Consider the following 13,752-nt stretch of genomic DNA (forward strand, 5'->3'; position numbering starts at 1 on the left):
ATGTGTTTTTGTGCTCGTACCATACTGTTTTGATGCTTACAGGTTTGTAATAGACCTTGAAGTCCAGAATTGTGATGCCACCAGTTTTGGTTGTCTTTTTCAACATTCTTTTGGCTACTCAGGGTCTTTTCTGGTTCCATACAAATTCTAGGATTATTTATTCCAGCTGTGTGAAATATTTTGATAGGGATTGCACTGAATGTACAGATTGCTCTAGACAGCATAGACATTTTAACACTTGTTCTTCCAATCCATGAGCATGGAATGTTTTTCCATTTCTTTGTGTCTTCTTCAATCACTTTCATGAGTGCTCTGTAGTTTTCTGAGATCAAATCTGTTGCCTCTTTGATTAGGTTTACTCCAAGGTATCTTATGGTTTTGGGTGCAATTGTAAATGGGATCAACTCCTTAATTTCTCCTCTGTCTCATGTTAGTGTATAGAAACACACCTGATTTCTGTGCATTGGTTTTATATCCTGCCGCTTTGCTGAATTCTTGTGTGAGTTCTAGCCATTTTGGGGTGGAGTCTTTTGGGTTTTCCACAGAGTATCATGTCATCTGCAAAGAGTGAGAGTTTGACTTCTTCTATGCCAATTTGGGTGCCTTTTCTTTCTTTTTGTTGTCTGATGGCTGAGGCTAGGATTGCTAGTACTCTGTTGAACAACAGTGGTGAGAATGGACATCCCTGCTGTGTTTCTGACCTTAGGAGAAAAGCTCTTAGTTTTTCCCCATTGAGAATGATATTCACTGTGGGCTTTTCATAGATGGCTTTTATGATATTGAGGTATGTTCCTTCTATCCCTACACTGTGATGAATTTTAATTAAGAAAGAATGCTGTACTTTGTCAAATGCTTTTTCTGCATCTGTTGAGAGGATCATATGGTCCTTGTTCTTCCTTTTATTAATGTAGTGTATCACATTGATTGATCTGCGGATGTTGAACCACCCTTGCAGCCCAGGAAAAAAATTACATTTGGTTGTGATGAATAATCCTCTTAATGTACTGTTGGATCCTATTGGCTAGTGTCTTAGGGAGAATTTTTCCATCCATGTTCATCAGGGATATTGGTTTGTAATTCACCTTTTTGGTAGGATCTTTGTCAAGGTCATGCTGGCCTCACAGAATGAGTTTGGAAGTTTTCCTTCCATTTCTATTTTTTGAAACAGCTTCAGAAAAATAGGTATTAATTCTTCTTTAAACAATTGGTAGAATTCCCCCTGGTAAGGCATCTAGTCCTGGACTCTTGTTTTTTGGGAGATTTTTGATTACTGCTTCAATTTCTTTGCTGGTTATGGGTCTGTTTAGGTTTTCTATTTTTTCCTCTTTCAGTTCTGATAGTTTATAAGTTTCCAGAAATGCATCTATTTCTTCCAGATTGCCTAATTTGCTGACATATAGTTGCTCATAATACGTTCTTATAATTGTTTGTCTTTCTTTGGTGTTGGTTGTGATCTCTCCTCTTTCATTCATAATTTTAGTTATTTGGGTCCTTTCTCTTTTCTTTTTGATAAGTGTGTCTAGGGGTTTATCAATCTTATTAATTCTTTCAAAGAACCAGCTCTTAGTTTGGTTGATCTGTTCTATTCTTTTTGGTTTCTATTTTATTGATTTTTGCTCTAATCTTTATTATTTCTCTTCTCCTGCTGGGTTTAGGCTTTATTTGCTTTCTTTCCCCAGCTCCTTTAGGTGTAAGGTTAGGTTGTGTTATTTGAGACCTTCCTCATTTTTTGAGAAAGGCTTGTAGTGTACTATATTTCCCTCTTAGGACCACCATTGTTGCATCTCAAAGGTTCGAACAGTTGTGTTTCCACTTTCATTTGTTTCCATGAATTTTAAATTCTTCTTTAATTTCCTGGTTGACCTATTCATTCTTTAGTAGGATGCTCTTTAGCCTCCATGTATTTGAGTTCTTTCCAAGTTTCCTCTTGTGATTGAGTTCCAGTTTCAAAGCATTGTGGTCCGAAAATATGCAAGGAATGATCCCAGTCTTTTGGTATTGATTGAGCCTGATTTGTGACACAGTCTGTGGTCTATTCTGGAGAAGTGCCAGATCCACTCGAGAATAATGTGTATTCTGCTGCTGTAGGATGGATTGTTCAGAATATAGCTGTGAAGTCCATCTAGTCGAATGTGTCATTCAAATCCCTGTTTCCTTGTTGATCTTCTGCTTAAATGATCTGTCCATTTCAGTGAGTGGGTTACTAAGGTCTCCTACTATTATTGTACTATTATTGATGTGTTTCTTTAATTTTGTTATTAATTGGCTTATATAAGCTGCTCCCATGTTAGGGGCATAAATATTTGTCATTGTTAGATCTTCTTGTTGGATAGATCCTTTAATTATAATGTCCTTCCTCATCTCTTATTACGGTCTTTGTTTCAAAATCTAATTTGTCTGATATAATGATTGTCACTCTAGATTTCTTTTGATGCCCATTAGCATGATTAAATGGTTTTCCATCCCCTCACTTTAAATCTGAAGGTGTCTTTGGGTCTAAAATGAGTCTCTTGCAGATAGCAAATTGATGGGTCTTGCTCTTTTTATCCAATCTAATACCCTGTGTCTTTTGATTGGGGAATTTAGCCCATTTACATTCAGAGTAACTATTGAAAGATACGAATTTAGTGTCTTTGTACTACTTGAAAGTCATTGTGTCTATATATTGTCTCTGTTCCTTTCTGGTCTCTGCTTCTTTGGCTCTCTCTTCCCTTGAAGGATCCCTTTTAGTATTTATTGTAGGGCTGGTTTGGTTATCATAAATTCTTTTAGTTTCTCTTTGTCCTGGAAGCTTTTTATCTCTCTTTCTATTTTGAATGACATCCTAGCTGGATAAAGTACTCTTGGCTGCATGTTTTTCTCATTCAGCCCCCTGAATATATCATGCCAGTCCTTTGTGGCCTGCCAAGTCTCTGTGGATAAGTTTGCTGCCAGTGTAATGCTTCTACCCTTGTAGGTTATGGACCTCCTGTCCTGCATTGCCTTCAGGATTTTCTCTTTGTCTCTGAGATTTGCAAGGTTCACTTTAATATATCAAGGTATTGACCTATTCTTATTGATTTTGAGGAGAGTTCTCTGTGCCTCCTGGACTTGGAGGCCTGTTTCCTTCCCCAGATTAGGGAAGTTATCCTTATAATGTGCTCCAATATACCTTCTGCCCCTCTCTCTCTTTCCTCTTCTTCTGAGATCCCAATTACTCTGATGCTGTTTGACTTAATTTTATGACTTATGTCTCAGATTCTCCCCTTGTGATCCAGTAGTTGTTTTTCTCTCTTTTACTTAGTTTCTTTATTCTCCACCATTTTGTCTGCTATATCACTAATTCTCTCTTTTGCCTCACTTATCCTAGAAGATATAACCTCCATTTTTTATTGCATATCATTAATAGCCTTTTTTATTTCAACTTGATTAGATTTTGGGTCTTTTATTTATATAGAAGGGGATTCTCTGGTGTCTTCTTTTTTTTAAGCCCCACTAGTATCTTTATAATTATTATTCTGAACTCTAGTTCCAACATCTTACTTATGTCCATACTGATTAGATCCCTGACAGTCAGTTCTGCCTCCTGTTCTCTTTTTTGAGATGAGTTTTCCTGTCTTGTCATTCTATACAGAGGAGAATAGATGAACGAGAAAACAAAATACTAAAATGGCAACAATGACCCCAGAGAAATATACACTAAACAAATTAGAAGAGACTCAAAACTGAAAAAAAAAATTTTTAAAGAATATAATAAGACAAGTGAACAAATAGAGCAATGCACTGGATCCTGCGTGTATTTTTGTCCATTTGTTAGAAAATTGTAACAAAAGAAAAACTTATTTGTGTACAAAAAGAATTAAATTTAATGAAAGGATAGAATGCAACTGTAAAAATGTAAATTAAAAGAAAAAATAAGAAGGAATATAAGCAGACAGGTGAACAGAACAGAGCAATACACTGTATTCTGAGTATATTTTGGTCAGCTATAAGAAACCATATATCAAAATTGTAAAGAAAAAAATATATATACAAAAATAAAATTAAATACATTGAAAGAATAGGCTGTAACTGTAAGGATGAAAATTTAAAAAGACTTTAACAAAACAGAAAAAAAAACAAAAGAAAAAAGTGAATATGATCAAACAGGCAAAGAGAACAGAGCCATAGGCTAGATTCTAGGTGTATTTTGGTCTGTTTGTTAGAAGAAACTGCATTCCCAAGTTGTAAAGAAAGAGAAACTTACATATATACAAAAATAAAACTAAATACAATTGAAGGATAGAATGTAACTGTAAAAGTGAAAATTAAACAAGATTTTTAAAAAGTTGATAAAATAAGAAATTGGTTAAAAAAAGAAAGAAAAATTAAAATTGAAAGACTAAAGAATCATGGGAATAAAACTCATGAATTCTATATGCCTTTTCCCCTAGTGCTGGAGTTTTGCAATTCTGTCTGATAGGTAAACTTGGTCTTAGCCAGATGTTCTTAACGATTTTCTGGGGGAGGAGCCTGTTGTACTGATTCTCAGGTGTCTTTGCCCTGGGTGGCGTTGTACCACCCTTGCCAAGGGGCCAGGCTAAGTAATCTGTTCCAGATTGCTCTAGATGGCTTTTGTTCCCTGAAGGTTTTAGCACAGCTCTCCAGAGCTGAGGAGCTGAGCGCCTACTCCTGGACTCTCTGATTGCAGCAGGTTTCTTGCTCCGATGCCTGGGAACTCTGCTGCACTCAGGCACCCTCAGTCTTCCTGTGACCCCGGGGATCATTTAGGCCACAATGTCCCACCTAGGGTTCCATGCCTGCTTAGTCATCTGAGCACCTTTCAGTCAGGGACATACCTCACCAGAGCAGACTTCTAAAAGTTCTAATTTTGGGTTCTGCTGTTATATCCCTTTCCGGTAGCCCACTGATGGTGGCTCCCTCCCCATAATGGTTTATCTTCCCAGATTCACTTCTCTGCCCCTCCTACCTTGCTTAAAGTGACCACTTTCCTATTTGTAGAGTTGCAGCTATTCTTTTCTTAGATTTCTGGTTGAGTTCTGAGGTGTTCAGAATGATTTAATACCTATCTAGCTGAATTCCTGGGACCAGATGAAACTAAGGTCTCCTACTTCTCTCCATCTTGGACTTTCTCCAGTTGATCATTATTTTAAAAGATTTATTTATTTTAGAGAGAGTGAGCACACAAGAAGAAGGGGCAAAAGGAAAGAGAATCTCAAATAGACTACCCTGAGATTGGCCTGAGCCAAAACCAAGAGTCAGACTCTTAAACCAACTATGCCACCCAGGCACCCCATGGAGGAGATGACCACTTTTAAAGAATCAACATTGGAAATGGATTACCAGTCTTATCTGAAATTCTTTGAAAGTTAGCAGTTAATGACCACATGACATTAAATTTCACAGAAAAAAAAAAAACCTTTCTAGGTGTTGAGGCTCTGCAGGACTCACTCGTGTTGAAAAGCTCAGGCAACCTAACAGAGTGTTTTGTAAACACCAAAAGGAATTAAAGTGGGAGACAGGAAATGTCATGGAATTTGGAATATCTGAAATCAAAGCTCTAATGTGTGGTTAGCTCTGTAAGGAAATGTTTCCTACTTACAAGAATATAAGGTCAAGCCGTACCCTCACCTTTTTTGGTTTCACAAAATATAGTCCTATAAACAAAGTTTCTCCTTCCTAATTTTTTCCCTTCATTACAAACCTCAAATGAAGTGACCACCTGTTACTTGCATAAAATTTATAAATAGCCACTTAGTTTTATGTTTAAAAGTAACAAACTACTCACATTCCTTCATATTCGTTTTCCTCCTCCCCTCTTTCTTTCTGTCCCCTCATCTGTAGTTTCTAAAGTGGCCAAATCCATTGTAGAAACTCAGAAGAGATTTTCATTTATTTGTGGGACTGCCCAGGCAGTCCAGAATGACCCACGTTAATTGTTGAAGATTATGTAACAGTATATCCAGTTGACTCTGAAAGGTGAATGATGATGCTGCTACTCTAAATCCTCAACTCCAAAAACCTAAAAAATGGCAGAGAAAAAAAAGACTCAAAAGAAAAAAGAGGGATGTTTTGAAACATATAGTTATAACTTTAGCCTATCTTCTAGAAATGCTAGCTTATGTGGATTAAAGAAATGTTTTCATGAGTAGTGTGCATCTTTATGAAAAGATTCAGATATTTGTCCACTAAACATTCATGGGATATATATATATATAAAAGTTCCATGATGCGTGAAGGCAAAGATTCAAACTCGTTGTGGCCAAGGGCAAACTCATTGTCTTTTTTTAATAGTTTTTTTTGTTTTGTTTTTTTAAAGATTTTATTTATTTACTCATGAGAGACACAGAGGGAGAGAGAGAGAGAGAGAGAGAGAGAGGCAGAGACACAGGCAGAGGGAGAAGCAGGCTCCATGCAAGGAGCCCGACGTGGGACTCGATCCCGGGTCTCCAGGATCATACCCGGGCTGAAGGCAGCGCTAAAGCACTGAGCCACCCAGGCTGCCCTCATTGTCATTTTCTTCAAATTCTTTTTTAGTGTGTTCCCCACACCAGTAAATAATACTGCTATTTGCCAATTCTACTGAGCTAGATAGAAATGGCCAAGTCATATGTGCCTCTTCTCTCTTACTCTGCTACAATTCATTGATCATTGCAGTTTAGAAGCCTACATCTAGAAGACTGTCTCACAGTCCTTCCTCAGTCAGAATTTATTTATTTATTTATTTATTTATTTAGAAGGGAAAGGAGAAGAAATGCGTAGGAAATATCAGGAAGGGAGACAGAACATGAAGACTCCTATTTCAAATTGGTTTTATTTTTGAAACATTTCATTCAGGCAATGTAAAATTATGCTGCTGGTGGTGGTAATGATTTTTTTTAATTAAATTAATATATAATGTATTGTTGGTTTCAGAGGTAGAGGTCAGTGATTCATCAGTCTTTTGTAAGACCCAGTGCTCATTACATCACATGCCCTCCTTCATGTCCATCACCCAGTTTCCCCATTCCCCACCTACCTCCCATCCAGCGACCTTCACTTTGTTTCCTATGATTAAAAGTCTCTTACAGTTGGTTTGTCTCCCTCTGATTTCATCTTGTTTTATTTTTCCCTCCCTACCCCTATGATCCTCTCTTTTGTTTCTTAAATTCTACAGATGAGTGAGGTCATATGATAATTCTTTCTCTGATTGACTTATTTCACTTAGCACAATACCCTCTAGTTCCATCCATGTAATTGTAAATGGCAAGATTTCCTTTCTTTTGATGCCTGAGTAGTATTCCACTGTGTATATATCTTCCTTCTCCATTCATCTGTTGATGGACAGATGGTAAGACAACAGACAAAACAGACCAAAAATAAATGGGGTCTTTCCATAGTTGGGCTATTGTGGACATTGCTGCTGTAAACACTGGGGTGCAGGTGCTCCTTAGGATCACTACCTTTGTATCTTTGGGGTAAATCCCTAGTAGTACAATTGCTGGGCTATCGGGCAGCTCAATTTTCAACTTTTTGAGGAACCTTCATGCTGTTTTCCAGAGTGGCCACACCAGCTTGCATTCCCATTAATAGTGTCAGAGGGTTTCCCTTTCTCTGCATCCTTGCCAACATCTGTCGTTTCCTGTCTTGTTAATTTTAGCCATTCTGGCTGGTGTGAGGTGCTAGCTCATTGTAGTTTTGAGTTGTATTTCCCTGATGCCCAGTGAAGTTGAGCATTTTTTCACGTGTCTGCTGGCGATTTGTATGTCTTCTTTGGAGAAATGTGTGTTCATGTCTTATGTCCATTTCTTGATTGGATTATTTGTTCTTTGGGTGTTGAGTTTGCGGGTTCTCTATAGAATTTGTATACTAGCCCTTTATCTGATAAGACATTTGCAAAATTTTCTCCCATTCTGTCAATTGTCTTTTGGTTTTGTTGACTGTTTCCTTTACTATACAAAAGCTTTTTATCTTGATGAAGTCCCAATAGTTCATTCTTCCCATTTTAAATCTCACTAGCATCATAGTAATTGAGAACTTTTAAAAAGTCTCTGTGGTAGACTATCCTAACTCACTTATTCTTTTTCATCCTTTACAGTCTCCCAAGTCATGTTGTTTAAGCACAGCCTGTTCATTTTATTTCTAGTGATTTTGTCCAGGCCACTCAGAATCCTCTGCCACCTAGTCCCACCTCTCCATTATACAACCTTTCCCCACGTCAGCACTTGCAAAGGATTCTGGGCACCAGCCAGATTGAACCTGCCAGGGTCTTTAGTCTACTGTGTTTGCTCTTCTTCTCATAGCTGGAATGCATTTATTTTTGGTCTGTTTTGTCTGTTGTTGAAGCTTTCCTCAAAGCTTAAGATTTGTCTTAAAGTCCACCTGCTCAAAAAAAAATGTTACCCATCTCCTAGGTATGAGTTAATCATCCATTCCTCTGTGTCCCAATAGCAGTTAACTATAGTTGCTATACAAAGCAAGTAATTTTTTTACATCACAGTGTATATTTGGCCTGAATCAAAATTCATTATGTACTCATGTTTCTCTTCCTTTTTAGGTCATAAACTGTTAAAGTTTTTGTTAACTGGGTTCTAGAAGAAATTACTTGCAGTGACAAAAACCCTAATTTAGGTTGAACATAGTAGCCTCTGAGCCTGAATGCACATGAAGTTAATTTTGTACTTCTCTCTGTTCTAGGGATCTCCAGGAACTTGATGATAGTACCCAGCTCCCTCTGCTTTGCCACTTCTCAGAAACAGCTGAAGGGCTCACCACCATTCGGGCATTTAGGTGAGCAAACATATTTTCATTTTGCTGATTAGGCAATTACATCATCAACAAATATCTATCTGCAAATAACTGATAATGGCTACCATTCTTTGGATGCCCACTGTATGTGCATGCCAGTGTTCTAAATTAAAAGAAAGAAAAATATGGCAATAAATATTCAGAGTTAGTCTAATCCTCTAAAATCTTAACAAGAATAAAGAAGATTGAAACACCATATTGGGAATATACTAACTGTGTAATGAAGACCAAGCTTGTCAATTCCCTAGCCTCAGTTTCCTTATTTGTGAAATGGGGAAATCAACTTTGGTTCTTAGGGTCATTGGGCTAATTGACAAATGTATGGAAAGCACTAACCACAGTGATTAGCAAAGAAGCACCCAATAAGTTAAAATAAATATATTAATAGTAATAATAAGATAAATACTACTAAGCCAAAGTTATTTTAGTTTTAATCAATGCTCTTCAGTTATTACTGGTAATCAATAAGAACCCAAGATTTTTTATCAAGAGTGTTTACTTACCACTCAGAAAATTATCTGCCCTTATTTTTCCTGTTCAAGTAAACTCAGAATAGAAGGTGGCACCATTGAATATTTCATTTAATCTTGGAAATTCACATCTTAAAAATTATGTCTTTTTGGAGCTTTAACTGCAAATATGTTGTGATTTCAATTAGAGATTTTTCTGACCTAAGAAATATTTATATTATTGTATATATCAACTTAAGTCAAAAAGTAGAATATAGAGACACAACCATCCACAATATGTATCACAGAATTTCTACATAAATCTACATAGACAAAAAAAAATCTACATAGACTTCATCATGAAGAGTCACACTTTCTGCAGTGCTGTGTTTTCCCATCAGAGAGCCTTTTATTAGAGATGGTAAGGCTATTTATTGACATCGAACATTAATATTAAGACCAAATTTGTATCCTGATAGAAGCCAGCAATGACCAGTGGTACTCATAAGTTCATCATATTAAAGATCACATTTTTCACTGAATAAGTCCTTTCAAGTTAATCTATTTGAGTATTGAACGTATGCTAGGTACTGCTCTTGATGTGGGTATTGAAAGACTACAAAGACATGGCCTTCCATCCCAGATAAATACCACAAAAAATAGATAGGATAACGTAGCAGGTGGGGGGCAAGAGGTGGCTGGATTCAGGCGAGCTGGTTGATGGAACAGCAGGAAGTTGATGGGTTCAATATATAATAGTCTCTGCTCTGTTTTCTCCCTGAACAAGGTGAGGTTATTTTCTAAGAGTGATGAGGACTAGAATCAGGCAAATGAACTTGAAGGAAATAACAGTTTAGAATGACAGAGGAACTTGACCAAAGTCAAGGTTTAGGCTTTTCATTTACCTTCTTTGCTAGACATATGAACAGAAATTAGCATGATTATTCCTAATTTTACATGAGGAAAAGTCTAAGTAGTTGTAAAAAGAACAAAATACTATGTGGTAAACTGCTTCAAGGCTTGAATTATGATTGGAAGAAACAAAACAACCCAACTTTTATGTAGAAGTATTTATATCATATTTATCCAGATATACATCTTCCAGGTATCATTTCTAAAGTAAATATTAAGTACCACAAATATCAGCATTTTTAAACTAAAGGAGGTTTTAAAACGTGGGGATACTCCTGTTGCTATAAATAAAATTCTAGAGTCTTTACATTTGGTGCTCTTGGTCAAAAATCAAACATGTTCTTTTCTATCCATGTCTTCCTTTCTTCCAGGCTACCCAGAGTCCCCAGAGTCTTCAGCTCTTTTGGAAAGTTAGTATTTACTGATTAGGCTGCTTTTCCTCCCCTGCATTCAGGGTTCGTGGTGTACTCACATGCAGCCGTGAACTCCCTCAAGTAGTTTACCATGAAAGTATCACAGTTAAATTAGACTGAGATTTCAGTGACCTTTCCTATTTTTTTTTTTTTTTGGTCCAACAGAATAAAGGTCTAAGAATGTTCAGAAGATGAGCTGGATATGGATGAAAAGATACAGACTGAGTGTGTCAAAGTTTCCATTAGGAAAACAGAAGGTTTCTTGCCAAATAGAAACACACAGAAAGAATGTTCACTGCATTTCCACCCCTCCCCTCTCGCTGCTGCTTCAGACTGTTGCCAGTTCCATTTACAAACTCTTTAAGAGTGTATCTGAAACAATATCCCAAAACTAAATGAAGAGTAAGAAGAGTCCGGGACAAAGCACTTTGTCAGATTAAAGTGTTTGATGTTTATCTCAAATATAGCCCAGTGGCTTCGATCCAGTGAGCCCCACCTCCAATCTCCCCATTACCACTGTCCTCTAGGGAGAGAACCCTCTCTTGAGCCCCTGAACAATGAGTTTACTCATTTCTGTGCCTTTGCTCATGTTGTTGCTACTGCTTCGGTGCTCTGCCCCCTCTTGTTCACCTGATGAACTCAGCTCATCCTTTAAAACCTCACTCAGATCATCCTCCCAGTCCTCTGTGAAACTTTGCTTAATCCTCCTTCTCTCTCCCTCCTCCCCTCATTCCCGTCATCTTGACCCTCTGGTCAGTGCAAATCACTCCCATCTTTTATATTCAAGTAGCATTTTGCACATAAGGCCATTATATCCAGCTGATGTTTTGCAAAGTCCTTGCTTGTTAATACCGTGCTTACCTCCTTCACTAAAGAGTGGGCTCCTCAAAGGGAAGGGGATATGTCTTGTTTGTACATATATATTCTGATGTCTCACATAGAGTTGATGCTTGCTAAATGTTTCTGAATGAACAGATGAGAATCTCCCTAACACTGCAAATACAGAAAGAGTGGTCCTTACATGGATATATCTCTTTGCAGTTCATATCCATGATTTCTGTAAATCCTGTAATCCTGTGAGCCAGCCTACCTTTTCATTTTTCACTTGTCCCATCTCTAAAAGGGTCGTCACCTAACAAGGTGGCCATGTTGCCAGGAGTGCCCAGCCCCACTCTAGTGAGTTGCTCTTTAGTGCAGGTCCTCCTGTACATGGCATTTAGGTCAAGGCTGCAAACTCATAACTCAAAATGAGGTAATTATTTGGCTCTGATTGCCAGATCCTTTGATTATTGAAGATCAGATGTTGTTGTCTGACTCAGTTATCTGATTTATCTAGTTTGGCATATTGGAATGATCAGATCAATTGGACAGACATCAAGTATCTGCTTTATATTGGCCTGTATGGATGGCTTCGTGGGCCAAGTGAACACCCCACCCAGAACTTCTTCATTTCATTTGACATAGTTATGGTTTAATATAAAGTTTTGCAAATTGATTTGAAGATTCGAGGAAACTTGAGGCAGTCTTTTATCAAACAGGAATCCTTGCTGGGCTGTCAAATGAAACTTGGCTATTCCTTATGAACATAATGCGTAGACAAGTGGTCCATATAAGAATAGTCACAGCCGGGATGCCTGGGTGGCTCAGCAGTTGAGCGTCTCCCTTTGGCTCAAGGCATGATCCCAGTTTGGGGATCGAGTCCCAATATCAGGATCCCTTGAGGAATCTGCTCCTCCCTCTGCCTATGTCTCTGCCTCTCTCTGTGTCTCTCATGAATAAAAAATAATTATCTTTTTTTAAAAAAGTCACAGCCACAGAGAATGAATAGACCACATTTTGACGTGGCATTTCTTCCAACCTTCAAACCAGTTATTTTGATTATATTATCCAGCTTTCCATTGTTTCTCTTATTCAGGGAAAATAACTGAAAAATGAAAAGAGACTATTTTTGCTATTTAGAAAGATTTATTACTGTGTAGCATGCGTTCTATGGGAAAGCAACTCACATGTTCAAATGGACAAGATTTTTATTAGAAGTTTCATTTATAACATAGATTACACACAATTTGGTCTGACGATTTTGATTTCCAAGAATGAACTGAATTTGGTCAGGGATCAATATCTAAACTGTTTTTGTTATAAAAACCCTGTAAATACCATAGACTTGAGAGTTGCTTTCGTGCAATGACCATCCTTACAAATATTTTAGAACCTTGAGGATAAGATATCTCATCTAACAAGAACATCCGCCACCTCAAAGGACTATCATCCTCTACTTCTTTCCATTCACTTTCCTCCTTTGGTTCCTAGAAACACCAGGCAGAAGAAGAAATTTAAAAGTATATATTTGCCTGTTTCACATGCATAGTTTCCTGTCTTCCCTGGTCCCCATCCAGTACCTCCCACCCACCTCTAACTGTGTTATTCGGTAAAATAAAAAGTGCAATAAAAAGTAGGCAGAGCATATTGCATTTCTGGACAACTTACTCTACTTTTTGTAAGCCCTTGCAACATAGGTCATCCCTTGTTTTTGTGGCTACAAAATTATGTGGAAATTTATGAAGTGATCTTTAATAGGATTTGTCATCTGAAAGCTTCCTATTCATAGCAGGGGTCTGAGAAAGGATGAAACACCGGACCACACCCTCTCCAGTAAGCGCGCACCAAAGCAGTAGTAGCTGGGCTTTATTTTGAAGTAGGAGTCCATTTCCTATTCATTCCATCCCATCTGTGTGTGTCACTGTGTTGAGTAAATAGTGTAGTAGTAAGTGTGACTGTTTCTTATTATTTCCCCTGTTGTGTGGCTAACATGGTAATATTTTTGTTTTCTGCAGGCATGAAACCAGATTTAAGCAACGTATGCTGGAACTGACGGACACAAACAACATTGCCTACTTATTTCTTTCAGCAGCCAACAGATGGCTAGAGGTCAGAACGGTACGTTCATTTCATGATTTCGAAATGGAAACCAAACAAAAAAGGGGGCTGATGCAAAGAGGGAGACAGTTGTAAAAATTAGTCTTGTACTGAGATTCACACTAACTTCATTTTTTCCGGACATTAAAATAGCTCAGGTTGTTTATGTTACAGATGAAATTTGTCATAATGTTTTAGTTAATGGCAAGACAAATAGCCCAAAAAGCAAAAATTCATTTTGTGTTCATTAGTCTCTAGATTACATAAGTTAATGGAATGGCAAATGTTTGTATAAC

At 37.5% G+C, this 13,752-nt stretch overlaps 1 protein-coding gene across 12 annotated transcripts in view; it reads left to right on the forward strand.

The window, feature by feature from the left end:
• ABCC9 (ATP binding cassette subfamily C member 9) overlaps nucleotides 1-13,752 on the forward strand; it is a 152,885-nt gene that overhangs the window by 109,837 nt on the left and 29,296 nt on the right. For all 12 annotated transcript variants that reach the window (XM_072798735.1, XM_072798728.1, XM_072798738.1 and 9 more), the window contains 2 exons: nucleotides 8,656-8,748; nucleotides 13,375-13,477. In XM_072798735.1, coding sequence (XP_072654836.1) covers nucleotides 8,656-8,748; nucleotides 13,375-13,477 — 196 coding nt within the window. The remainder of the gene's footprint in view (nucleotides 1-8,655; nucleotides 8,749-13,374; nucleotides 13,478-13,752) is intronic.

The sequence above is a fragment of the Canis lupus genome, chromosome 25, assembly GCF_048164855.1.
Source record: "Canis lupus baileyi chromosome 25, mCanLup2.hap1, whole genome shotgun sequence".
In the NCBI taxonomy this organism is placed as follows: Eukaryota; Metazoa; Chordata; class Mammalia; order Carnivora; family Canidae; genus Canis; species Canis lupus.